Source organism: Sardina pilchardus, chromosome 17, assembly GCF_963854185.1.
Source record: "Sardina pilchardus chromosome 17, fSarPil1.1, whole genome shotgun sequence".
Taxonomy (NCBI): Eukaryota; Metazoa; Chordata; class Actinopteri; order Clupeiformes; family Clupeidae; genus Sardina; species Sardina pilchardus.
This window is the reverse complement of record NC_085010.1, coordinates 30,390,799-30,417,311: the sequence shown is the minus strand read 5'-3', so window position 1 is coordinate 30,417,311 and position 26,513 is coordinate 30,390,799. Positions and strand designations below refer to the sequence as shown.

At 42.4% G+C, this 26,513-nt stretch overlaps 3 protein-coding genes and 1 long non-coding RNA gene across 4 annotated transcripts in view; all 4 read right to left on the bottom strand.

Moving 5' to 3' along the window:
- Nucleotides 1-881: 881 nt before the first annotated feature.
- On the bottom strand, nucleotides 882-2,993 carry LOC134062222 (uncharacterized). Its single transcript, XR_009935416.1, has 3 exons — nucleotides 2,598-2,993; nucleotides 1,695-1,938; nucleotides 882-1,181 (listed from the first exon to the last, which is right to left on the bottom strand). It is a non-coding gene; the product is annotated as an uncharacterized LOC134062222 (long non-coding RNA).
- Nucleotides 2,994-4,321: 1,328 nt separating this feature from the next.
- On the bottom strand, nucleotides 4,322-4,765 carry ucn3l (urocortin 3, like). The gene has a single exon (XM_062517926.1). It carries the CDS (start codon nucleotides 4,763-4,765, stop codon nucleotides 4,322-4,324), a length of 444 nt encoding a protein of 147 aa, XP_062373910.1.
- Nucleotides 4,766-7,102: 2,337 nt separating this feature from the next.
- Nucleotides 7,103-23,825, bottom strand: LOC134062235 (collagen alpha-1(VII) chain-like). Its single transcript, XM_062518187.1, has 28 exons — nucleotides 23,707-23,825; nucleotides 23,444-23,479; nucleotides 21,293-21,319; nucleotides 21,104-21,163; nucleotides 20,809-20,934; nucleotides 20,603-20,674; nucleotides 20,219-20,254; nucleotides 19,608-19,667; nucleotides 19,423-19,467; nucleotides 18,874-18,909; nucleotides 18,253-18,288; nucleotides 18,109-18,165; nucleotides 16,643-16,714; nucleotides 16,399-16,470; nucleotides 15,615-15,650; nucleotides 15,395-15,475; nucleotides 14,809-14,862; nucleotides 14,306-14,359; nucleotides 14,144-14,206; nucleotides 13,889-13,951; nucleotides 13,692-13,805; nucleotides 12,265-12,342; nucleotides 12,115-12,168; nucleotides 11,936-11,984; nucleotides 11,047-11,250; nucleotides 9,931-9,993; nucleotides 7,564-7,749; nucleotides 7,103-7,454 (listed from the first exon to the last, which is right to left on the bottom strand). Exons 1-28 carry the CDS (start codon nucleotides 23,818-23,820, stop codon nucleotides 7,438-7,440), a joined length of 1,965 nt encoding a protein of 654 aa, XP_062374171.1. The 5' UTR covers nucleotides 23,821-23,825; the 3' UTR covers nucleotides 7,103-7,437.
- Nucleotides 23,826-23,976: 151 nt separating this feature from the next.
- The window catches only part of col7a1l (collagen type VII alpha 1-like), a gene marked incomplete at its 3' end in the record, with an annotated part of 61,697 nt that continues 59,160 nt past the window's right edge, over nucleotides 23,977-26,513 (bottom strand). Inside the window, 4 exon segments of the mRNA XM_062517925.1 lie at nucleotides 23,977-24,306; nucleotides 24,408-24,443; nucleotides 24,759-24,812; nucleotides 25,066-25,131. Of these exon segments, the coding sequence (XP_062373909.1) occupies nucleotides 23,977-24,306; nucleotides 24,408-24,443; nucleotides 24,759-24,812; nucleotides 25,066-25,131 (486 nt within the window).

The window sequence follows — 26,513 nt, the reverse complement described above, 5'->3', positions numbered from 1 at the left end:
ATAGTAATAAACGTTGCCTAGTCGGAGCCAGCTAGCTCTGAAAACGCCTACGAGGCGAACTTTGTTTATCCAATTTCTTACAGCAGTTAGATATTAGTCTGAGGAAACACCTTGAAATAAGGCAGTAAGAGAAAGCTGAAAGCTTCATTTTGGTGAAATAAACCTGTTTAGGGCACAATGAATAACATCTTACCTTACTTAAGCCAGCGATCCCTACATGTTGCAGCAACTCTTTGAATCACTGTTAGATTTGACGTCTGACCTCCAGATTCGGACATAATGTATTTCGACCGTGCATGAGGCAAGACTAAAATATGCTATTTATTTTCTTTTTTATCAATAAGTATGTTGTTTCAATAGACTCTGGGACAGTAAAAGAAAATAGTTTTAATTGAACATTTTTTTTAAATGTTATTTAAAAAATACATATATTATTATCATAAAGTTAGGCTATTATTATATAAAGTTATTATTATTACAAAACTACATGGAGGTCACCATTAGTTTGACCTCAAACTTTTCCGTTAAATAATAACTTACCCCTATGCACAAAACCTGCCAGACAATAATCACATTTTTCCCACTTCCATCACTCTCCTGAACTGTTTTTGTTATTGGACACCACCACCTTGGCCATAAGTTCAACTTTTACAGACTAAATCACATGCTTCTTGCACATCTCTTGCAATACATTTTGGACTCAATCTATTGGTAGGTGCCTTATGTATATTGTAGTGCTCTAGTATGCATCTTCTGACTGCATACTACTGTATGTCTAATTGTTCCAACAGCTAATGCCAGTCAAATTCCTTGTAGATATACTTGGCCAATACAAGCTCATTCTGATACTAAAACACACAAACTTGCTAGGTTTTCAAAAATATTTTTCAATAAAATATATTTCCATTTATTATAATCAAATTAAATAATCAAAGACAACAATTTCTGACTTGTGTAACAAACATTTACAAGACCATCAGAATCTAGGCCTATATGAAATGCAATATAAGCATGAGGGATGAGGATGAGAGATCTCCATGTGCTCTTTTCAGGTGTCACATTGTTGTCCTCCACCAAGTCCATCCCTTCATGGTCCTTTACATGGCCTGATTAGATGACATGGAGTTGATCAGCTGTCTGCGGTGTCCTCCCCTCAGACCAATTGTACCTTTGTTCTCGTCCTGCATGTAAAATAATGAAACTCTTGTCATTAAATGGGTAGATGTACATAAAAAATACCACTATTTCTACCACTGTAGTAAGGACTGCTCTTCTAAAAAATCTGAAATGTGCACAGGTTGTCATTAAATGTGTATGCTTCTACACCACACTCATTTATCTGTCGCACACTCTCTCACACACACCCACAAAACATGGGACACAAAGGGAGCAGACCGTGAATCTCCTCTCTCAGCCTCAGACTTGGATAATACAAGGCAGTACCATTTAACACCACACACGCTACATCCTCCTAATAATTTTACTAATGACATCATAGCAAAGTGTACCTGAGAAACTGCAACTAAGTGCCTTAATTAACCAAAAATATAAACATAATAATGTTAATGGTAGAACACGATGAAGAAAGGAAGCTGTTGTTTATCTTGACTTAAATTGATCCAGCTGAGGAAAGCACTTGTTCTTTGGAAGGAATTTCAATTTGTCTGCATGCAATATTGACACCGATCACATACCCTGTCTGTGTATAGTGTATTGTGCACACTGTGGTGGAGACTTGGGTCCATTTTGGGTCCATGTTGACTGGGCTGATTTGGTGATGAGGGGTGTCAGGCATCAGGGGAAAGGTGCTGAAGCAAGGAGCAGCAGCAGTAGCCTACAGGATCTTGAGGATGTTGAGGCGACGGGGCAGGGACCTTGAATCAGCAGACAGCTGTATCCCTCTTACTTCACCAGCCACTGACTCTTCTCTACCTACATCTAAAATAACAAAAAAGACAAAGAGGAAGCATAATATTTACTATATTGCTTTGTTTTATAATATAGACATAATTCATCACCTTAAACCATGATTCAATAAAGCATGGCACACTCACTAGAGGGCTGACAGATTGACAGATTGAAGTATAGCCTACACAACCAGTGTAGAGCTGAAGTCTGTATTGACACCACTTAATAATTCGTGATTAGCACACCACCTACCAAGTTTGACAGATAGCTAGCAAACCATATCTTCAAACTATGCTGTGTATTTCAACAGATTTATTTGGACAATACTGTGCCTAGGCTACTGGTAAAGTTTCTAACAACGTTGATAGAAAGACTAGCTAACTTGCAAACTGCAATTATCCGACCAGCTATTTCAGTCAAGCAGGAGGACATTCTTAAAATAGGCAAACAAGACGTTGTCTTATTTTGCTCGACAAGAAAGAAAATGCAAAACTAACAAGTTTATCAATGATTACAGATCGCTATGTTACCTGCTAAGCAGCTGTGTAGCACTATTAGTAAACACACACGACACAGCACTACGTACTGGCTGCTTATCTTAATAGCCACTTTAGTGCTTCAAAAACGCAAAAATGCAAGGAAATTAAGACCATAAATGATAACAGTAGGAGATGAAAAACCTTATTTACCAGAGTTGTTCCAACCGTTTTCCTTTTAGACAAGGTTAAGACGAACGATGTATGATGTATTCGCTGCTCCTCCAGAAGTGGCATCTCTCCGGGTAGTTAGAAACAAAATCCGTGCTGCAAATGTCTTAACGAGTCTTATCACTAAAAATGCTTATGACGTAAACGTTATAATGTTAACGTTATCAGAAAAGTGTCCAGTGAGAAAATGGGTCGCTGTATGGTGAAGATATTAAGACTTAATGCCAACGATACTCAAACACTGCCATCTGAAAGCATTAGAAAGCATTCTAGTCAAAAGTACTTTTGGTAGTAAAAATGGCGTCCATAAAACACGTGACCACCTCTGAACCAATCCTTGGCAGAACTGCTCTGAACATTCCAAACACAGTTGGCGATACTCTCCACATATAGGGCACTAACTCCGTGGGTGTTACACCGCCACCCTTGGGTCAGCGACAGTAAAGCATTCGGCTGCTCTCATTTTTAAATTGCTTGATTGGATTTGGGTGGTGTAAGTCCTAAAGCAATATGCGGAGATAACCACACCCTTGGACTAGTCAACTCTATTACTGTTTCATAGTGCATTGCTTAGGAGAAACCCAAAATGAAACATTTAATGCGTTTTATACATATTTATAAACGCATGTGGTGTCTGTATAGTCTTTTTCTATAGCCTATGGCATCTGAACATGGTAAAACCATACAATTTCCATTACCATGTTGTTGTTTAGGCTACACTATCACCAAATTAATCTGATATGTTTAATAAAACTAATAATGTATTACACATGAAGAGTCACTTTACTTAGTTGATGAAATTCAGTAAGGATAAAATACATTTTATACTGTAGGCTGTGTGCTGGATGTTTCAGAATTTCCCCAGAAGAATCTGCTGATCCATCTCGAATTCATTGAATTGAAGATGAGGCTAAATTCACTTAAACTACAGAAATGAAAACGTCAAGTAACATGGAAATGAATATTAGATGAATTCTTTATTCCATTTGCCTTTATTTATTAAAGGAAAATAAATAATCCTTCCAGGTATAAAAATATTTGATGATTTTGTCCATGCGCTCATTTTACTTAAGCAGAGTCTACTTCTTGACATGTTGCGCATTGCGCATCAACTAAACAACTTATGCTAACTTTAAGTCATAGGTATCTGTAGGCTATTTCTAGTCCAAAATTGGCTAGAATATCAAAATGAAAATGCAAAAGCTAGTCGTGTTTATGCAACTTTATATACAAATGAGCAAGAAGTAGCAAGAAGTCTTAAAGTATGGAACTTATGGATGAGACTATTTTATGCCGCTCTGAATATAAAGTTTATTTCCATATACCCAAGCAGAGCCGACAGAACACAATGGATACATTATTCTTTGTCGTCCCTTAAGATTTCAATTATTTGGATACTTGTATTTCGTATCCTGCTTATAGGCAGAAACACTCGTCAATTCTTCATACTCAGTGCATTATTGCAAGCCTAGGTATGGGTTACAGCCAGGGGGTTATGTTCGTTTTAACAACGAAGTTGAATGTTCATCATGGTCATTTTTTCTCATTCTTTGCGCACATGGAAACGTTCACAAACGGCACTATGTAGGCTAATGCTTGTCAATAAAGTAAACTTGTGGACTCGGAAAAATATTTGCCAGGATAACAAAAATGACACAACAACAAATAAACTGATTATGATGGAAAGTCATTGGGTAGCTATGTATTCACTTCCTTTTTCCAATTTGTGCCATCAAACGAGCGTTGTCTGCCGCCTTGGCTCGCAGGTTCTTGGCTTTGGCAATGTCGAAAAGGATGTTCATGATGTTGGTCGGAACATCTAGGGAGAGAGTAACCTTGCTGCGCCGGTTGCCCTTTGCGCTGTTCCTGTACATCTTACTCCTCAGCTGTGTGTGGCTCAGGAACCTGTAGTTAGGTGCCGGGTATGTCCTTTTTTCGCGAGATTCCGCCGAATCGACATTCTCTCCGGAACCAAAGAGGAAGCCCCGTCCGTCTAAGAGTACGTTGTTGGGCTGCTCGTTACTCTTAGCTCCAGGGAGGACCTCGTTGCTGCACAGAAAGTTAGATTCGGTTTCATACAGTCGGAAGCACAGACTTGAGGTGGGTGCGCAAAGGACAGCCAGTAGGAGCAGCGTTCTCATGAGCGGCATTGTGCGGTTCTGTGGAATGCAGCATTGCGGTATTAGATTTCTAGTGACTTTTAAATTCCGTAACATATTCACACAAAAAAATACAAATGTTAATAATTTAAGTTTACATCTTTTTTGTATGCGCGTAAAAGTATAACTAACGTGGTTGTAGACCATATTCATTTGCACTTCATCATAAAGACATAAAACATTGATCCACCCAATCAGCTTTATCTTTTAAGTCAAATCTTACTACAGCCACACATACACTTCCTCACATTAGAATGTTTTTACTCTGTAACAACTTGAAAATCAATGAACTTACCTCGTGTCGCTACTCTTGTGGCACAAAAATGACCCAAACTGCCTCACACAATGTCAAGGTTGTTAAAAGAAAAGAGCAATAAACGAGAATTTCCAAACTGAAGTTAACTCTACCTTCCTCTCAGAACTGTTTCTCAACTGTATTTACCAACCAGTCTCGGTGGGCATCCATTTAGTACTGTTCAATTACACAGAGCCCGTGCGCCAGCACTAACGTCATACGTTATTGGTAACCTCCCAATAAGGAGAAGGTGGTAAGATGAGCTTATGTGCGCTCAGCAAAATTAGTTCATTATTGAGTAAAGCTATATTTATGACTAATATTTAAAACATAGCAGTACTTATCCGCGTAGACTAATTGTAAAGAAAAAATGTTTCATGCGCCAAATCCATGGGCATGGCTTGGGCAGCTCCTTGCGCGCGAGACTAGAATTTCAGGAGGCAAAGAATGTACTGATGTATCGTCGATAGACCTATATGTTACTTAAGGTCTCATCATGCCAACAGACAATAAGAATGTATTTGTTAGTCTAGGGTTGGAGGAGAGAGTTTTTTTTTTTTTTTTTTTTTTAATCAACGGAGGGACTGTTTATGGCCGAACAATTATGACCCAAACTTCCCGATGTAGCATTATTGCAGATAAATTGTTCATGTTTAATAAATGTGATGCTTGGTCAAATTTAGAGTTGCATCACTGCAGAATTACACCGGCATTTTGGAAAATCTTGGTAGGCATTTTGGAAAAAAGTGTTTCCAAAGGCTACACATCAACCGATATTTGTGCGGTGTTTTGAATGTATATGGCGACTTAAAGCTATCGTGGTGGTTCCTTGATCATATCATGTGTGTTATGTCCTTGAGGTAGACCTAAAGAAAGATTACTCAAAGGCACACGCACTGCGCTATATTAAATAGCTCCTGTTGCCTCAGTCACGTCTCTCCGGGTACGAAGTTTGTTGTGGTGTGTGGTGGCATGTCCTCTGGAAACATGTTGCTCAGATCACCTACTGCGCTCTAATCTGGGGAACAGCCTGCCAGGGCGACGCCCCCTCCTGATAGGACATATGCAGACGTTAGGTGCATTACGCGCCACATTTCAAAGAGGCCATTATGAGCAGGTGTTACATAACCAAGGTGACTCTGGGAAGGTCAAACACATGAACTCAGACACACCGTTCAGGTGAGGCTAGCCTACCACCACAGCAAAAGGTGCCAGAGGTTGCGAAAAGGGTTAAATGCAGTTATCTATACAGTATGTGTAGGACGTTGACGGATTGATAAGCCTAATATAAGGGAGTTATTTTATGGACAAAAGAAACATTTGGAGCACATGATTGGTGTAAATTAGAAAGAGTCCCGTAAGGGTTCACTGTGGTCATAAACAGGAAGCCCAAATAATGCCAGCAAGCTGGAGGGTTCTCCCATCAGCTAGCTCTCCAGAGACTGTGTCCAGACACGACCTAGGAACAACATGCTGAAAAGGAGCCAAAGTGGCAACCTCCACACCCTTAACAGGGCCAAGCTCGGACACGAGCGTCCAAGAATAAGCGTGGGAGAGGTCACGATCCCCATCTCTCTCTCTCTCTCTCTCTCTCTCTCTCTCTCTCTCTCTCTCTCTCTCTCTCTCACACACAAACACACACACACACACACACACACACACACACGAATACATATGCCTAGACTCAAATATTATAAGCACATACATCAGCAAGAAAAAGACGCAGAAGTGCGGGGGTGAGCGAGGGTAAATGAAGTGAACGTGGGAGAAATCACGACTTGATCACATGCCAGCTCACAAACACACACACACACACACACACACGCATGCGCACCTGTTCAGACCAAACCAAGGATGTGCCATCTCATTGAGTAAATTGATCATACAGGCAGTGCTATGTATCACTGCAGAGCCACTGGCCCATTCATATATTTGCTTTCACTCAGCACCAGTAGTAATTCGATCAAACTCCGCACATGAATGAGGTATAGCACAACAAAGCGAAGAGTTGATTGAGAACAAAACATTAAAAATAAGTGCCACATGAGTTTTAATTTCACCAGATGAATTCAGACGCCAGTACTTAGTTGATGGGACAAGATCATAAAAAAAATAAAAATCAGTCATAGATGACTTGTTGACAAATGGACTGTGGCTTAGGCCTACTGGTAAAAGAAAGTGTGACAAAATCTAAAAACAATGATAGAAACATCATATACAGTAGTAGTAGTGCAACAAAAACATATCAGTTCCATTACAGTTACTCATCTTTAGTGTCAGTGGAAATAAGCAATAAGACGCAACAACAAAACAGCAAGGATTATACAGCTATTTACATAGACATTGAAATATGTTGGCAGGATTATTTTCACCTGTGGTCAGAAGCTGTAAAAGAAAAAAGACAGTAATGTTAAAATGGTGTAACTAGAGAAAAAATATTATACATTCATTGGGAAACACTGATTTTTTTCTTCTTCTCATCTTTAGTGCTTACCTTTCTGACCCTGGGCGCAAAGCATCTGACATTCCTGTTTAGAGGCGAAGCGGTTTCTTGTCCCCCCACAGCCACCGTAGACAAAAGGGCGGCACCCTCCAGAGCGCAGGTGGAAGTACCACAGCAGGATGTACTCGGAGCACTGGCCCTCAGACATGGGCTCCATGCAGGCATCTGAGGAGAGGCCTGGGAGGGAGGGAACACATTTGCCCTGGGGGTTAACCTCTGCTGTGTGCTCGCTGTGGTTCCATCACAATAACACCAAATACCTGGCTTATATCTACACAACTTTATATAGTCATGTCCTTTTGTATCCTTCTTGTTCTGTGTCTATGTAAAGCGTCTTTGGGTACCCTGAAAAGCGCTATATAAAATCTATGTGTTATTATTACTATTATTATTATTATTATTCTATACCCAACTTGTAAAATCTGTTCTTTCTCAGTAAGACGTAATCTGAGGAGGAGGAGCTGTGGTGCAAGTGGGAGCATCCCAATGCCACATCCGGCTCCAGTGGCCACGAGGAGCAGGTTCAAGGGCAGGTTAAGGTCACTCCGCAATCCAACTCCCCATCTCTCCCCAACTCATGTTATGTCTACTCTGCACTGTCCTATCAACAAAAAGCCTTGAAAAGCCCATAAATACAGTGCCTATAGAAAGTCATCATACCCTTTTGAAATAGTTACTTTTTTTGTCTTACAGCCTGAAATCAAAACCCATTTAAAAAAAAAATCTTTTCCAGTTTTATTAACAAATCTAGCTGTACAAGATCAAAATAATGAAAAAAAAGTCAACAGTTCTGAAAATTAATAAAAAATTAAAAACTAGAATAACAGGGTTGGAAAAGTCATCATACCCCTGACTTAATACTTTGTAAAGCTTCCTTTTGCTTTCATTACAGCCATCAATCTGTTTGGATATATCTCTATTATAGCTTTGCACACCTAGATGGGGGAATATTTGCCCAATTTTCTGTGCAGAAATGTTAAAATTTAGTCAAATTCTGTAGGGAATGGCGATGGACTGCTCTCTTCAAGTCAATCCACAGATTTTCTATAGGATTTAAGTCAGGGCTCTGACTTTGCCACTCAAGGATATTCACCATCCTATCCTTAAGCCACTGCTTTGTTCTTTTGGCAGTATGTTCAGGATTATTGTCGTGTTGGAAGGCGAATGACCTCCCCATCCTCAGCTGTCTAGGAGAGGGACGCAGGTTTTCCTCAAGAATTTGGATGTACTTGGCAGCATCTATTTTCCCTTCTATCCTGACCAATTGCCCAGTTCCCGCTGAAAAGAAACATCCCCACAACATAATGTTGCCCCCACCATGCTTCACACTAGGTATGGTGTGTTTTGGGTGGTGTACTGTGTTGGTTTTCGCCAAACATTGCGCTTGGAGTTCAGTGCAAAAACACATCTGGAATATTCTGCTACCATGTGGAAAAAGCTTTTATGGTCAGATGAGACTAAGATCGAACTTTTTGGAGACTAAGATTGAAGTTTTTGGACTGAGCTCCAGGCGCTAACCAAACACAGTATACACACCCAAACACACCCAAAACACACCATACCTACTGTGAAGCATGGTGGGGGCAACATTATGTTTTGGGGATGTTTCTCTTCAGCGGGGACTGGGCAATTGGTCAGGATAGAAGGTAAAATGGATGCTGCCAAGTACATCCAAATTCTTGAGGAAAACCTGCGTCCCTCTCCTAGACAGCTGAGGATGGGGAGGTCATTCGCCTTCCAACACGACAATAATCCTAAACATACTGCCAAAAGAACAAAGCAGTGGCTTAAGGATAGGATGGTGAATATCCTTGAGTGGCAAAGTCAGAGCCCTGACTTAAATCCTATAGAAAATCTGTGGATTGACTTGAAGAGAGCAGTCCATCGCCATTCCCTACAGAATTTGACTACATTTTAACATTTCTGCACGGAAAATTGGGCAAATATTCCCCTATCTAGGTGTGCAAAGCTATAATAGAGACATATCTAAACAGATTGATGGCTGTAATGAAAGCAAAAGGAAGCTTTACAAAGTATTAAGTCAGGGGTATGATGACTTTTCCAACTCTGTTATTCTAGTTTTTATTTTTTTATTAATTTTCAGAACTGTTGACTTTTTTTTCATTATTATGATCTTGTACAGCTAAATTTGTTAATAAAACTGGAAAAGATTTTTGTAAAAATGGGTTTTGATTTCAGGCTGTAAGACAAAAAAAGTAACTATTTCAAAAGGGTATGATGACTTTCTATAGGCACTGTAATAGGAAAATAAATTGCACTCAGACAAAAGTGAGTTCCGCAGCAGAGAGAAAGAAAGCTCTGTGTGCTCTTGTGAAGGACGTCTGGGCTCTACAGTACCTGAAGAGGGCCGGAAGACACGTCTCCTCCCCCGTCGCCGCCGCCTCGCTCCTCCGTGGACGTCTGCACAAGAACATGTGAGAGTTTAGCGTAGCACGCGCTGACTGATTCAGTTGGTTAGCACTAACTATGGTCGGACACAATCCCCTCACGCACACACATTCAGCTCTTAATCCCCTCTCTCACACACTCACACACACACACACACACACACACACACACACGTTCAACTCTCCTGATAGCCATAGAACATCTGCAAAGACTTCTCACGACTAGCAGTAATTTCACTGAGATAAATGCGTACATTTAATGGCTTGCCAAAGATAGACAGAGTATAAGAACTGTGAGGTGATGAATGCACAGCACTGAATGTGCTGAAATGGAGGCCATCCAATGCAAATGCATCTTTCTGTCATTCATTTATTTACCGTTAATTTCCATTACACTGAACAGACATACTACTATATATAACATGTAGGAGAATAAATAAAAAAACAAGGTAAGAGAAAATGACAAAAGGCTGTAATGGCCCGTGTTCTTGAAGAATGGACATAATGTACCACTCTAGATATGTCTACGTCTTTCGTTTATTTTTTCTCTCCTGTCTGGGGAAGTGGACGGGGGTTAGGCCTGACACAGACAGTGCCTGAAGGCTGGGCTCTCCACTCAGCCATGCAAACGCCCAAGCAGTCCGACTCCAGCCTGTCCAAAGATAACTCTCCCCCCTCATGTCTCACAGATAGCCCCCATTAAGAGTGAAAAGGCCATTTCACACGTAAGCAAAGCTGGAGAGACTGGGGGAAATTGCAAGGCTATTCACAAATGGTGATACAAGAGACCATGGGTCAAAAGCATGTAAGTGGAGGCATGTTATAACTATTGATAAACTGGGTGCTGAAGTCTTAGTCACATGTGAACATGTGTACAGTACTATGAATGTGTGCAACGATAATCATATAGTTAATATATAAAATCAGTGTGACCCTATTATGACAAATTCCATATCTATATGATAGCCCTATATCTATAGGCTTTATACAGTATATAAAATCTATAAAGATGAGCTCATCTTCATCCCATTCCAGTGATAGCCAAAGAGTCCTTGGGTAGACCAACCTGTGAGGTTGAATGAGGCTGTTGTTACCACTGTATTTGGGGTGGATGGACTGACAGTAGTTGTGTCTGTCTGCTCCTCTTCCTCTCCGTAGTCATCCTCGCTAGGCGTGCTGCTGATGATGGTGGAGAACACGGTCCCTGGCGCCCCGCCGCCATCCTCTGCATCTGGGTCCTGAGAGTTCACCAGCACCAGAATGTCATTCCCTGAAAGAGTTTGTATTAATCACACAAACATATTCACAGTGAATTTCTCTGGCATACTGTTTCAGAGACAGCAATATCTCTGTTAGCTCATAACAAAATGACACACAGACACTGAATCTATAATCAATAATTACCTCTCTGTGTCAAGTCGAGTCAAGTCAAGTCAAGTTCATTTATCTAGCGCATTGTATACACAGAGGTCATTCAATGTGCTTTACATACCCAAAATCAAACAGAAATAGCAGATAAAAGCATAGATGGGCAAGTCAAAGAGTAATTAAAAAAATCATTTAAAAATAAAGAATAATTAACTAGATGTAATACTTATTTTAATATGAATACACTTTGCATTGTTTAAGGCTGTTGGTTAGGTGTTGACTGTGTGTGACACCCCTTAGATTATATTAGTGGGCATGGATTTATTTCACTGAGGCCAGTTCTTGTGAATGGCTACGGGCCCCCTGGTTTGAGCAGTCTGTTCCACAGTGAGAGAGTTGAGGAACACAACAGATGGTGCTTCTTGTGGGGTTTCCATGCCACATCAGCAGGGGTTCCAGAACAGACACAAACACGCGCACATGCACACACACATGCACACACACACGCCACACACACACACACACACACACACACACACACACACACACAATTACAGGCATGAACTGACCCTTGGACACACACTCACCACACTTTTTCACCACTTCCTTGGTCACAAGCTCCTTCACCTCTTCCGCCTCAAAGATGAAAATGAAACAAAAAATGTCACTCAGATCTCGTATGAGTAAATCCACTGTGCTACAGGTGGCTGGCCAAGTCTCCCTCCTCTAAATTCTAAAGATCTGTTTATAAGGTTGAAAGACCTACAGAGAGTCCTGATTCGCCCTTGTCTCCTTTGGTTCCCTCCTGTCCAGTTTCACCCTGCAAAACAAACCCAAAACAAACCCCAGGTCACATCGGCCATCCCTGCTTGCATAGCCACATTACTGTGATCATGAGAATAGACCTTGGCCGTACGTTTTGGCCTCGTTGTCCAGGAGTCCCGGGGATGCCCCTCACGCATGGCTTGCCTCGGCCTCTTCTGCCCTTGGCGCCCTGAGGGACGAGAGTTGAAGAGAGACGTCACACACCTCACCTCAGCAACCAGCTCCAAAGGACGCTATGGAATAATTTAGTGATGGATCTAACAGGCTGAGCCCTGTTGAGACTAACAAAGCACTTTTTGTTGGCACTTCAAACTTCCAATGCTGTTATAGATAAAATCCCATAAAGCTTGGTCCCATAAACATTTCAAAAGCGCCTTTTGTGACTTGAATTTAGAAATCCTTTTTACAGAATTTCCCCATGTCCCATGTAACTGTGAATTTCCCTGGTGCAAACCAATAGATAGAGCATGTTGATAGCAACAGCATTGTGACTGCTGATCTTCCCAGGGAGCAATGGTATAAACAGGAGAGAATTGCACTCAGTCACTTTTCTCTTTCCGCTACAAATTCCATATGGGGATCAAACAAGTCCTCAGCCAACTCCAAGTTTTCCCAAACTTCAGTGAAATAAATAACTCTGCTTCTACGAAACAATAACAATTAGTAAACACGGCACAAATGAAATTCGGGAGGTAAATATTGTTTGAAAGACGCCGACATAATGAGCCTCACAGGACTCGTGCTCATTAATTATGCCTCCCGACACCGTAAATGAATCTATAAATATACAGCAGCGCATGCTTTTTTTCCCCCCACTCCGTTCGATCTCACCGAGAACGGAAACCATGATCCACTTCAATCAGTGTCAGGAGGCTTCTAATTGTTGCTAAACAGGGATGTTTGTCCGGCGTTTTGCCAGGGATTTCAGGGGCCCGTCTCTTCAGAAATAGCTGATTAATGCCACTATGTTAATTACGATGTCCTCCTTCTCCCCTTCACAACTGCCATACGTAGGGCTACTTTTATCTCGTCCTGTCCTCCTGGCAGTCCACTGCAACGTGGATGCAGCTGTAATTAAGTCTGCCTTGTTGCACAGCCATTATGGCCTCTCTGGTGTCAGCCAGCTCAAAAGCGTACAGAACAGACAGACTGCCTAGCATGACTATGGATGAGTGAGCTTTTGTCTTACTTTTATGTTCATGTGTGATGTGTGTATGCCAGTGCATGTGTATGTTTGTGTGTATATGTATATGTATAGGTGTATATGTGTCCATGTGTGAGCCTGTGTGTGTGTGTTTGTGCATCTGTGTGTGTGTGTGTGTGTGTGTGTGTGCGTCTGTGTGTGTGTGTGTGTGTGTGTGTGTGTGTGTGTGTGTGCATATATCTGTCTGAGTCTGTGTGTGTGTGTGTGTGTGTGTGTGTGTGTGTGTGTGTGTGTGTGTGTGTGTGTGTGTGTGCGCATATGTAAGTCTGTCTGAGTCTCTGTGTGTGTGTGTGTAGGAGAGCCTTAAGCGCTACCTTTACTCCCGTGTCTCCTTTAGGGCCGATGGGCCCCGGGCGTCCCTGCCCAGAGGCCCCCGGGGCTCCAGCGGAGCCCTTGAATCCGGGGAACCCTGCAAATCCCGTGGCCCCCTGGGAAGGATAGAAAGAGATCAGGGGAATCGATATCATCCCAAATACTGCAACACAGCGCCTGTTCTGGATGTTAGGGGTACCTTGTCCCCTTTCAGCCCAGGCAAGCCATCAGTTCCGTTGACGCCGCCATCTCCTTTTTCACCCTACAGACAAATAAGAGAACTTACGATTATTATTCACATTCACACAATGACGATGACAAGTTCCTAACTGATGTTACTGACGACAGTACAGCTACTGTAGTGTTCACATGTCGTCATCATCATCAGCATCACAATTACTATCGTCATCTTCAACATCATCAGCCACCACCCTCATGTGGTGCTATATCATACCTTTCGCCCAGTGAGCCCGTTTAGGCCTGGAATTCCTGGAGCGCCTGGCAACCCTGGGTCCCCCTGCGACAGCAGAACACAAGGATTTTAATGAGTGACTGCTGCATTTCTCAACGAAGCAACTATGCCATTGATGTGTCCCCGACTCAGGTGCCATCTCACCAGCTCGCCATCCATGCCCGCGCTGCCCATACGGCCAGGTAGACCTCGCATGCCCTGTGCCAATCACAGCCAAAGAGCGCAAGTTTAGAGCGCTGAACTGTAAATAATAACTTCCTGAAGAGTTGAGCCTAATGTTGCTCTTTAAAAAAGATTATTTGAGGAGTTCTGATGCAAAAGCCTCTAAACGCCGCCACTGTCAAAAATGAGATCACGATGGTGAGTGAATGCTCTGCACACACAGCATACATTAATCAAATCATTTAGCTTCAAAACCTGCTAAAAACCGCTCTCTTTCTGGTCTGACACATCAATTTCCCCTTGAAGATTTATAAAGTATCTAGTCGGAAATATCAATTTTCCCTTGGGGATCAATAAAGTATCTATCTATCTAAAAACCTATAGGAGTCTGAAAAAATGCTAATTTAATAGAGAAGTGGTCGGATAGATTTAGAGGGTTTTGCATCTGAACTCTTCAAATGATTTTTGAATAAGTTCCCTCTCACTTTCTCTCCGTTCTCTCCTGTAGCTCCTGGCACACCCGGCTCTCCCATCTCACCCTGTCAAAGCAAAACGTGAGTTAGAGTCAGACTATATTTCATTTATTTTATTTAAAAGGACAGTGCACATTAATTTACATTTCTGTAAAATGTACCAGTGTTAGCCGGCCGGCTAATTTTCAACCGTTGTCCTTTGGTAACATGTAATTAACCACTGATTTGACTTGGTCAAAGATGCCAAGTCACATATATGCATATAATGACCCTGAGTTGAATGTGCTGCAAAAGAGACAATTCAACCACTAATCAGGCTGGTGAAAGAAAAGTCGCTTTCCACTGTGGCTGTTTACTAGTACAGTAATTTCCCGCATATAAGCCGCATTGTGTATAAGCCGCAGGACAGTGTTTTATGCAAGTTAAAAGAAACAAAACCATATTAACACCATATGAACTGCCCCCCTGTATTAACCTCATAGCTGAAGAAACTTTGCAAAATCAATGTCTAAGCCGCGGCTAATAGTCGGGAAATTACGGTACTCACTTGTGACTGCCCTCAGGTGTTGTCCACCTCGGGTCAGTGCAACTCACTCACCTGACTCCCCTTCAGCCCCTGCATGCCCATGTCTCCCTTGTCCCCCTTCTCGCCGTTCAGTCCGTCCACTCCGTTACGACCCTGCACACACACCGGAAGGGCCCGTTATAAAGCGTCGTCAGTAGCATCACCACCGGAAGGGACCGTTATAAAGTGCTGTCAGTAGCATCACCACCACCGTCAATTCCACAAACTCTCCCAGTCCTCGCAAAAGACCCACCGGTTCACCATCGACTCCTGCCTCGCCTTGGTCTCCCTAGGAGAGCAAAAGAATCCTGTTATGCTTGTGACAATGGCTGCATCAGTTACTGTAGATGACATGTCAAGTGCCTACTGTATTTTGAACCTGGGGACCTTCCAAAATATTAACTATTCTTTTTAAAAAGGAAAACACATCTACAGATAATATTCTCTCAGGATTTTTGTGTACTGCCCCCTGAGGTCAAATGACTCGATGAAAAGAGTCGATGTGTGACATTTCAAAACTTTTACGATACGCTTTTTTGTCCCGAGGCTGTCAACCTTACCAAGCAGATTAAGATGATGATCATAGTTCTGAATATGAAAAGGCAGAAGCACTATGGGTCTCTACGCAGCTTTCTGCTTGGCCCCCCAATAGGCTACATGCAGGAAAGGCTCTCTGTACGCTCGTGTGTTTCCGATGGAGCCAGGTGTGTTTGAGGCTGCCGCTATTGGTAATGCAATTAGTGTCTACACGGACCCGGTTGGATGCTGCACCTGGGAATCAGCACGTTACGACAAAGAAAGATTTATATGTGTTGAAATTGTTATTATTAGTTGAACAAGATATTCAGTGTCAGAGTGGAAGATTTAACGAGCATAATATAACAGAAGATGCTATTACATTTACAGTTTAATTTCCGCCGGAAATAAATGAGTGTACAGGAAGAGCCTTTTGTGCACCTAGGCTATTATCAGAAATTGAAAGCCATCAGTATCAACAGGTGATGGACTGACGGCTGTGCATTTCACGTCACACACACCTTTTGGCCTACAGATCCTCTGGCTCCAAACGGACCAACCGCACCTTTGGATCCGGTCTCCCCCTTCAAGCCCTTCAGTGAAAAGAGGAAATGACATAATGACACTTGATGAGATAATGATAACCTTTGATTTCCTGACTTCCTTAACAATATATGTAATTAAATGGGCAGGGGCCCCGAAGACCCTTTGTGTGGACATCTTTGAGCAATATTTCTTTCTTGACTCTATGCAGGTGAGTAATACCTTTCCTCCTGGAGGGCCATCTTCCCCTTTCTCTCCTTTATCCCCGTCAAAGCCTGGAGGTCCTCTTTCTCCCTGAGTAACATATGCACAATCAGAACCAATGCAGCACATCGACCAACCCAAACTGCCATGATCACAGAAAGACATAGTGTTAGCTACACATAGAGTGTACTCATACTGTAACCTTAAATGTCTGTTTTAAACCAGAATATTGTAAATTAGAATACTTTCACAGTATTATACAGTTTTTTTCTCAGTCGCAATTGGTGCATTTCTTGAAGAATCATTAAAATGTCTCAAAATTAATCAATTAGAGCAAACTGCAGTGCATAGTGAAAAAGTGTGTGTCAAAATGCTGTGTTTATGCCTCAGAAGCAAATATTTATACCAATGAAGCTGTCAGTGCAATTAAAAGGACAAGTCCTGATGCAATTGTTTATGTCAAATTAGTCAAACTGTTTTGTCCTGCTGTCAATATGACAGTTTACTCTGTAAGCATTTTCTGATGAACAATGTGCGCGGCAGCACTATAAAGTTACACATAATTGTACGTGGAGAGGGTTGATTGAAAGACAGTAGATATGTTCAACGTTTTTTTCTGTTGACAGACATTGTGACAGTATAAAGGAAACAAAGGCCTTTTCAGTGCAAATGAAAAATGACCAATATACGGTAAAACTGTGCACCACTACACATCTTTCTATACATCCTGACGCATCCTACGCTCCTACAGTATATGCTCCTACGTCACTATGCTAGACAGTCTAGTTATGACAGCTAGTTCAACACATTTGCATGAAATGACAAAATCAATCAAATAAGGCCAATTTGTTTTATGGGGTAAGGCTGAGAACCAATATAGTGCATTTTGACCAATATAACATAAGCAATTGAAAATGTAAAAAACCCAGCAGACATCTGTACAAAATCAGTTACATGGATGTACTAAAGCACTGCTATTTGTTCAAGATGGGGAGAAGTATCTCTTATGGACAATGAATGATTGCTGATTGAAGAATTGTGCAAAGGAGTTTCACGCAGGTGTATCTAATCAGAGATTCAGATTTATGCAAGCAATCTCGATACCACCTGTGAAAAGATATTTTCCCTTTTGTTTTGCATGGAGAAATCAATAGTTTGGGGTCTTTGAATGACATCTGGACATCTGTGTGTGTGAAATGTGTGAACCCAATGAAAACGTATTCGCAAGAGATGACTTTTGCTGTGCAAAGAAGGTGTTCATGAAGGCAAAGTAGATCCCAGTTTCTTTAAGCAGGTCATAGCAATGGAGAAAAACCAAATTGTTTTGAAAACATAATGTCAGAGTTCACACCAGCATTAAAGCGATCGAGAAAAACTGCAATCATGTTTTTGAGAATTGCTATTATTATCTAATTAAGATACCAAAGCAATTGAGAGAAAACTGTAATTATACTGTAGTAAGACAGCTATAGAACAGTCCTTACCATTTCCCCTTTCAAGCCTTTGTATCCGCGAGGGCCATGCATAGTGAGGGGGCTGCCCTGGACAGAGAGAACACACAACACTATTGCTTCCTGTCCCTAAAAAGTGAACTTTTTAATAAATATGATGTAAATGTTGTTTATTACCCTCTCTCCTGTGACCCCAGGAAGGCCGTTGTCACCCTGACAACGAGATTTGAACACACAAAATTATTACAATGCTATGGGTGACACAGAGGGGGTGTAAAATATATCAGTTGAGTATACTGAGAATAAAATGTTCTGAAAGCCAAATACCATAACACCATCCACAACCATTACGGTGTCATCATTTATATTCTTAAATGAATGAAAATTGCCCTGAGTCATGATCCGTTTCAACGTCAAGTCAGCTATACGTGCGTTTATAAAAAATTGTTATGCATACAGGCAGTGAGATATTGACAGCGCGATATTTTAAAGTGGAGAGTGAGTGACTTTAAGGCTTTTGAAGAGACTAAGGTCTAGGCCGGCAGACAACTCCTTCCAGATGAGAGGAGTGAGATGCCTTTGATAGCCTTCATTCAGACGCGCTGAGTAGCCCGGTCAAAGTCAGGAAAAACTCCTCCAACTTTCTTTCCTCAAGAGGAAGACATTCTGTGCCATTCATATTAAAAATTAATACCACACCGGCAGTTTAAAAAAAGATAGGATCTGTAAATCGAATACGTGCTCAGCGACTTGCTGTCATCTTAAGAGACTGAGCTATCCTCTTTGTCACTCCCTTACCTTTTCTCCTTTTGTTCCCGCCAAGCCTTTGGGACCCTGCAGCAGTGACAAGCGAGGGGAGAGTCTCAGATTAGACCGTAATACATGGGACAACACTCAGAATATCCATGAGCTGATTCCAGAACAGGATTTAAAACCAAGCTGGATCTGAGCAGGAATGCATGCTCAACCAAGGACAGGTAGTACAAAATCATATCTACTACTTTCTGTCTTTATTATACCATACTAAATGCTGCAATCAGAGGTGTAAGTCCGGCTTCAGAAAGTAAAATTCCTCCCACATTTTCGTTCCAACCATTCACTTAATTAGCTGATTCTAATGAGCACAACTCTTAACTCAGGTAGATCAGCTAATTAGTGAAATAATCTGTGTTAATCAGACAGGTAGAACAACTCATGGGTTTCATCAGGTCCCTTTCCACAGGTGTAATAATCAAGCATCATGCAGTCTGCACTGATAATCAAAGTGCATGATTTTATACACCTGTGGAAAGGGACCTGATGAAACAGTCAGTAATGCCCAGTAGGTAAGTAATAGATTTAACTGACAATGGGTCCCGACAGTCCTCTAGTTCCTGCTGTTCCTTTAGGACCCTGCAATTGAAAAAAAAAACACAGCTGTGAGGAACTTTAGAATACAACATGTTCTGCAACAGAGCTACTTAAAAGAGTTTATGACAACTATGAGAGTCTAATTTAAGAAATTCCACCTCTCATGAATGTGACAATCTTACCCGACGGCCAGGCAAACCTGCCACTCCCCTCTCCCCTGGTTCTCCTGGGATGCTGTCACCCTAATTACCGATAAAACATGAATGAATATTTGAATAAAATATATTGCCAAAAGTATTGGGTCGCTTGTCTTGACTCACATATGAACTTAAGTGATAGCCCATTCGTAATCCACAGGGTTTAATATGAAGTTGGTCCACCCTTTGCAGCTATATAACAGCTTCGACTCTTCTGGAAAGGCTTTCCACAAGGTTTAGAAGTGTGTTTAAGGGGATTTTTGAGCATTCTTCCAGAAGCGCATTTGTGAGGTCACACACTGATGAACCCAACAGAAGACCTTTGGGATGAAACAGAACGGAGACTGAAAGCACCTTGTCCAACATTAGAGTGTGACCTCACAAATGCGCTTCTGGAAGAATGGTCGAAATTCGCATGAACACACTCCTACAGTAAACCTTGTGGAAAGTCATGCCAGAAGAGTTGAAGAATGGGACGTCACTTAAGTTCATATCCGAATCAAGGCAGGTGACCCAATACTTTTGGCAATATAGCGTATAGCACCGATCTAAATCAACTTTTACACTGTAAACAAAGAGTTGATCACTTTTGTTACCTTGTCACCCTTGATGCCTGGTTCTCCTGTTACGCCCTTTAAAGAAGATGACATAACACACAATAACACAACATCTCTGGTGAATAATTAAGGCAGAATGGTCCCTCTTTCATTATTTCCAGATTCTATCCCTCAACCCCCTTCATCACTCTATAGGTGCCTCTCATGCAGTGTTTATACGTCCTCCCTCGCTCCTCGGGCCTCGATCCCCACTGATCTACATAAAGAATGATGGGGGGGGAAACAATGGGATAGTCTATCCAGTGTTAGTTATAGATCAGTGGGAACGCCCCTCGAGGATCGAGCATCGAGGATCGAGGAGGCATGTTGAGAGGCACTCTATGTGTCTCTCACATACAAGTACAAGGTGACTGTAGTAGCTACCAGTGTTCCTGGAGTACCAGGACGTCCTGGAGAGCCTGGTGTTCCATGCTTGCCCCTCTTCCCTCTGTCGCCCTGTGTCAAACGAGAGATGTCAGTCCTTATTGTATTCTAGTAAGTGTTTCTTGAACAAGCCACATCTACACAGCCACATTCATGATGAGGCCCAAACTGAGGGCTGAGGGCTGAGGGCTGAGGAGGCTCCTCACCGGTCTGCCTGGTTCCCCGGGGTTTCCTGTTGGCCCTCGCTGCCCATGAGATCCTGGGATTCCGTGGTTGCCTCGGATACCCTGGATGCCCTGAGCTCCGGGGGGTCCTGGTACACCTGGCTCACCCTGTAGAATTGAAAGGTGAACAGCACAGTTTCCTCTGTGTGTTAATGGATCTAACTCATCAGATCATCATCTACATTCACTTATTTAGCAGATATTATGGATTACACATTTCCTCCTTCGTGTAAAAGGAATGACATGGAGTTCAAAGTGACTTTAAACCAGAACTCACCTTATGCCCAGGCGCACCAGCCTGACCAACTGGACCACGATGACCAACTCCTGGTTCTCCCTACAGGTACAGAACATTAGCACCTGTGTTTATCTTTCCAAACACTTCATTTAATTTTATAATTCATCTACCTAACACTTTGATTTAATGTAAAATTATAGTAATTAAACATTTAAAAAAAACCTTCACCTTCTGTCCTCTCTCCCCAATCAGACCCTAAAGATGAACAAAAGGGAGACATATGATCCATAAGCCATGTTCTGAAACAGGTAACAATTAACAAGACATCTGGTCTGCTCTAATCCAAGGTGTGAGATATGCACTGTATGTACATGTAACCTGCGTTGTGTGGAACCACCGCGGTCCAGCCCTGCACACGCCCGGACTCGAACCCGCGAGACAGCAGCACCTCGGATCGGGAGTCGAGCGCGCTAACAATCCAGCTAAAAGCCCGAGCTACTAGCTTTCATGCCAGCAGCGCTCTTGAAGTGTCGGGGAGTGAGGTTTACTAACGTTCCACCGCATAGCTAACCAGCTAGCACCCGTTACACTCACCCCCCTAAACCTCACTCCCGATCCGGGTCACGGCACCAATGTAACCTGCGTTGTGTGGAACCACCGCGGTCCAGCCCTGCACACGCCCGGACTCGAACCCGCGAGACAGCAGCACCTCGGATCGGGAGTCGAGCGCGCTAACAATCCAGCTAAAAGCCCGAGCTACTAGCTTTCTACTTCAAGCGCTCTTGAAGTGTCGGGGAGTGAGGTTTACTAACGTTCCACCGCATAGCTAACCAGCTAGCACCCGTTACATACAGTATGTGAGCATGACGTACTGCTGCTGTCTCTGTATGGGTAGTACATCAGTGAGTATTATAATGGGCATGTCTGCTGGTGACTCTGTCACAATCACAAGGTGCTACCATGTACACCTCTATGTTGCCCAAGGAGCAGGTACCGATTACACTTTAACATTTAGATCACACCCCCATAGGAACCTTAAGGTTTAAAGGGGAAATCTGGTGTTAAATGGGTTTTAGATATGTTGAGTATGACCATAAGCTAGAGTCATGGACAAGGGGTGACTGAAGCATTCCGAAGCATTCCAAACTTTTTTTCAGATTTGACCAATTCTTCCGTAGCCAATTCGTCCACATGTGTACTGCACCATTTCAGCAAACGTCTTTCCCCATGCGCAACATACCCCCCTTTTTGAATGCTCATGCGCACAGTCCTCGTTCGGTCAACAACACGAGATTTGCATTCGTCGACCGACTTATCGAGTCTTAAATTCACAAGGGTCATGATCCTACCCAATCCACAAAGTCAAGTCAAGAACAAGTTAATGTAGCATCAGATTGAGCTCGAAAACTTTACTTTTGCACTGTGTTGCTTTAACATTAAAAACATGTTTTCACTTCAAGTGGGAATGGGGTATCTGGTAGTATGATGAGGGGCCTTGTGGTTACCACTCTGATGTGATGTAATGTCTGTGCCTTGTGTTTGTACTGCAAATCCATTTCCCTAGGGCGACAAGTTAAGTATCCCTCTATCTGAAAGCTATTGAACATTTTGTCATTGTACACTTTTTTTTCCGTGCCTATGTGAGAAAGACAGACAGGCAGGGCTACGAAACTCTCAACTCAGTATCATGATTGAGGAAAAGAAAAAAAAAAAAGAAATCTTACAGAGAGAATTATTAATATCCAGATTAAGCCCATTCGTCATGCATGAGTAAAAATAGAGTCGGGGAGGACATCAAAGGGCAACTCCGGGGCTGTGCCTGTGCCCGGCGCACTCTGAGTGACAGGGGTACATTTCCCAGCATGCCGAGGGAGCGCCTGTGACGTACGAGGTGGGGACGTGGGTGGGCAGGGGAGTGACACATCCAATGAGGATGAGATGCTCTCGGCGCCTCACAAATGAAGCCCTAACCAAACTCAGCCGGGTCAACTTAGTCCCCCACTTTGTACTCCATTTGCAGCCTAATGCGACACACAGGTGGAGTTTTCACAGCTCATGGGGGTGGAGAGACTGGGAAATGTTTAACTCAGTTTTCAAAGGGGCAATTAGGTTTCACAATGAATGGTAAGGCTAAAGATAATGAGCTTATACTGACACCGTTATTAATTACTGGGTAGGACATCCTGTTACTTAGGGGTAGCCTTATTTGGGCTTCTAGCCCTTTTTTTGTACATGCTGAGTCTGATCAGTTGTACTTGTCAGAACAAAACATTAAAATACCCAAACTTCAAAAATCCATTAATAAGTAATATTATGTTGGATAATTCCACTCTATGAATGAATAAATACATCCCAGTATGATTTTCACAAAAGGATCACCTTTGGGCCAGGTTTGCCATCTTCTCCTGGAGCACCCTTCAAAAAGACAAATGGCAGAGAATCAGTGGCTCATTTGCCTAAATACACTTCGCTAGAGAAAAAAACAGACACACCAAAACCCCCAAAAATCTGCAATATTGTGAGAGTAAATGCAAAACGGGTGAAAAGTAAAGTTCAGACGACACGGCCCTTCTCCTAGATAAATGATGTATGCAGGTAAAGCTCTGAGGATGTGTGTCTCGTGAGCCGCTCTGCTGTCTCACCTTGAGAAGGCCCAGCTGACACAGGTCATCCGTCTCTCCCTCGAATCCCCCCATCCTTGCTCTCTCGATCATCTCCTGCCTCCTCCTCTCCCACTCCATCCTCTCCAGCTCCATCTGTCTCTCCCTCTCCCTCTCCTCCCGCTCCCCCTCCGACTCCCCGTCCAGCTCCTCCTCTCTCCTCCTCTCGGCCTCCTCTCTCTCCCTCTCCAACTCCTCCGCTCTCTCCCTCTCCTCCTTTCTCTCCCTCTCCAACTCCTCCTCTCTCTCCCTCTCCAGGCGCTCCATCTCTCGCTCGCCGTCGGTCTCCGTGCGGTCGTAGTCGCCCTCTCCGTCGGGCTCCAGTCCAGAACTATATTCAGCATCTGGCTCCATCACCGCGTCATCCTCCTCCTCCCACTCTTCCTCTCCCTCACTCTGGCTGTCTACTGCGGTTTCGGATGGCGCTCCTCCATCTTCATCGTGTTCCTCCGCCGGTGGAGGATATGAGTCTTCCTCCTCTCGCCCAGTCTCTCCTTCCTCTCCCCCCCACTCCTCCTCTCCCTCGTTCGCTGGCAGAGTGGCAGGATCGGGAACAGGGGGTTGATTGGGCTGCTTCTTTTTCTAGAAATAGTCAACACGGTGGTGAATGTGAGAACTGTAGTACAACTTGAGACGCATTATATCCTTGAGGTCATGTTGTCAATGGCTCTTGTGTGACTCACGTTTAAATGTGTTCTCCCATTTGCCCCTGAATGTGACTTGATGAAAAAAAAAAAAAAAAAAGAGAAACAATAATGGCTCAGCACAGTCACAACATACTGTACTGTGTTCATTTACAGTAAAACTGTAGCATGTTTGATCTTAAAAGGTTGACCTTTATTTCTTACTGGCATCATTGTAACATCTATATGTCTACATATAAGGTCAAGGGTCCAGTTAGTCAAGCTAAAAAGTAAAAGCAAAAGGAAGCAATCCATTGGACACTAAACATTGTGAATGAAGGGCTGTGGATATGATTTTATGAGATTCAAGTATAGATTTTATAGATTTCATGTATAAAAATGAGCGTGTACTTTTTCTCTGTGCTTATAGCGATTCCTTCCTCCCATTGTGCCCGGCATATATGCCTAAGAGAGAAAGAGCTGCAGTTCATGTGTTATATCCAATGAATGCATTTTTGTAAACTCTAATCTAATGGCAACAAGTTTTGTGCATTTGCGTAATGATCCTTGGAATTGATTCCGGTCTCTCAGTTGCCACTGTATGTACAAGACAACGAAATATAATAGAACTTATATTAAAGATGACTTACAGCGTATTGATTTAATATTGATGCAATGTTCTTGTGTCATTGGGGTGAGAAAATGATGTGTAATTTACCATGTAGTCTGGCCAGGGGGCACTCTTCCTCACTCTGGTCTTTGGTGGTGCCAAGGGATTCTCCTGCTAATAACCAGCGTATACAAGTTCATGCCTTGGCAGCCGAAGCAATGAATATTCACCCTGCTACTGTCTATATGATTTTGAATTATGAAGTATGGAAGCGCATATACAACCTAAAATGTCGGAACAATAAATGAGTGCACTTATAGTATGTCTGAACAACAAATCCATTGAATAACAATCTATATCTATTCATTTGGCAGACACTTTTATCCAAAGCGATTTACAGCAATAGATTAACATTTAAGCTACAGTGCAGAAGAGACCTAAACTAGAAATTACCACCGCATCTGACATTACTATAGGTGCCTCTCATGCAGCGTTTATACGTCCTCCCTCGCTCCTCGGGCCTCAATCCTCACTGATCTACATAAAGAATGATGGGCAGCAACAATGGGATAGTCTATCCCTTCTTCTATCTTTCTTTATGTAGATCAGTGAGGATCGAGGCCCGAGGAGCGAGGGAGGACGTATAAACGCTGCATGAGAGGCACCCCATGACAAGAGGATAGGAGTGCCTACAGTACTAGTCAATGTGTGCTACTGATTATCTCCTCAGATGATTGTTCTGTCAGGTAATCCGTATACTAACATTAATATTTAGAATTGATTTCAAACACAACGGTGCAAGACCAACAGGAAGCAGGATGAAGGCAATAAATAAGACACACAAACGCTTGGCTTAGAAGGAGGTTTGAACATATTTACTCAATTTCATGCACAGTAGGGTTAAAATACAGAGGAGAACTGAATTTCACCAGTGAAAACAGGTAGCAATACATGGATACAAGAAATGAAACCAAAGCAATCGGAATAAATGCTATTATGCACATTATGAGTTACAACATTTCATTATGTAAAGAAAACCATGACAATGACAAAATACAATCATTCAGTCTTAATAAATAAGGCAAAGTTGAAAAATATTTGAGGGATTTATCAAGGCAATCTATGGTCAGACAAATTTGAATGGATGCTTTATTGCTTGCTCATGAATTTTATCCCAAGGGAACCAAATTCATCATTACTGTAAATAAATGATATTGAATGTCTATCAATTTTATGAGGTTGGATTGGTCTAGGAAATGTAGCATATCGATATGGAGGTAAGGTGACAATAGAGACCCATTCCTTTAAATGCAATCCAACCAGGTTTCTTCCTTTTTATTTTTTAATGACTGCTTTAATCGGTGGGCCACAGAGTTCTGGTGATGACATCATCACAGGGGGACAAAGAAATTAGGATGGTCCAGTTCAGGTAACTCAGATCACCACCAATATTCAACACTTTAAGGTATACACCCACCCACCCATACACCCACCCATCCATACACACATCCACATCCACACACACACACACACACACACACACACACACACACACA

Excerpts from the sequence above, each read along its gene's own strand:
- ucn3l (XM_062517926.1), bottom strand. The coding sequence starts at position 4,765 with ATGCCGCTCATGAGAACGCTGCTCCTACTGGCTGTCCTTTGCGCACCC.
- LOC134062235 (XM_062518187.1), bottom strand. The coding sequence starts at position 23,820 with ATGGAGCTGGAGAGGATGGAGTGGGAGAGGAGGAGGCAGGAGATGATC. Across the intron at positions 18,289-18,873 it reads CGGGAACAAAAGGAGAAAAG|GGTGACAACGGCCTTCCTGG; the intron begins GTAAGGGAGTGA and ends TCTCGTTGTCAG. Across the intron at positions 14,863-15,394 it reads AGGGGCTGAAGGGGAGTCAG|GGTGAGATGGGAGAGCCGGG; the intron begins GTGAGTGAGTTG and ends TTGCTTTGACAG.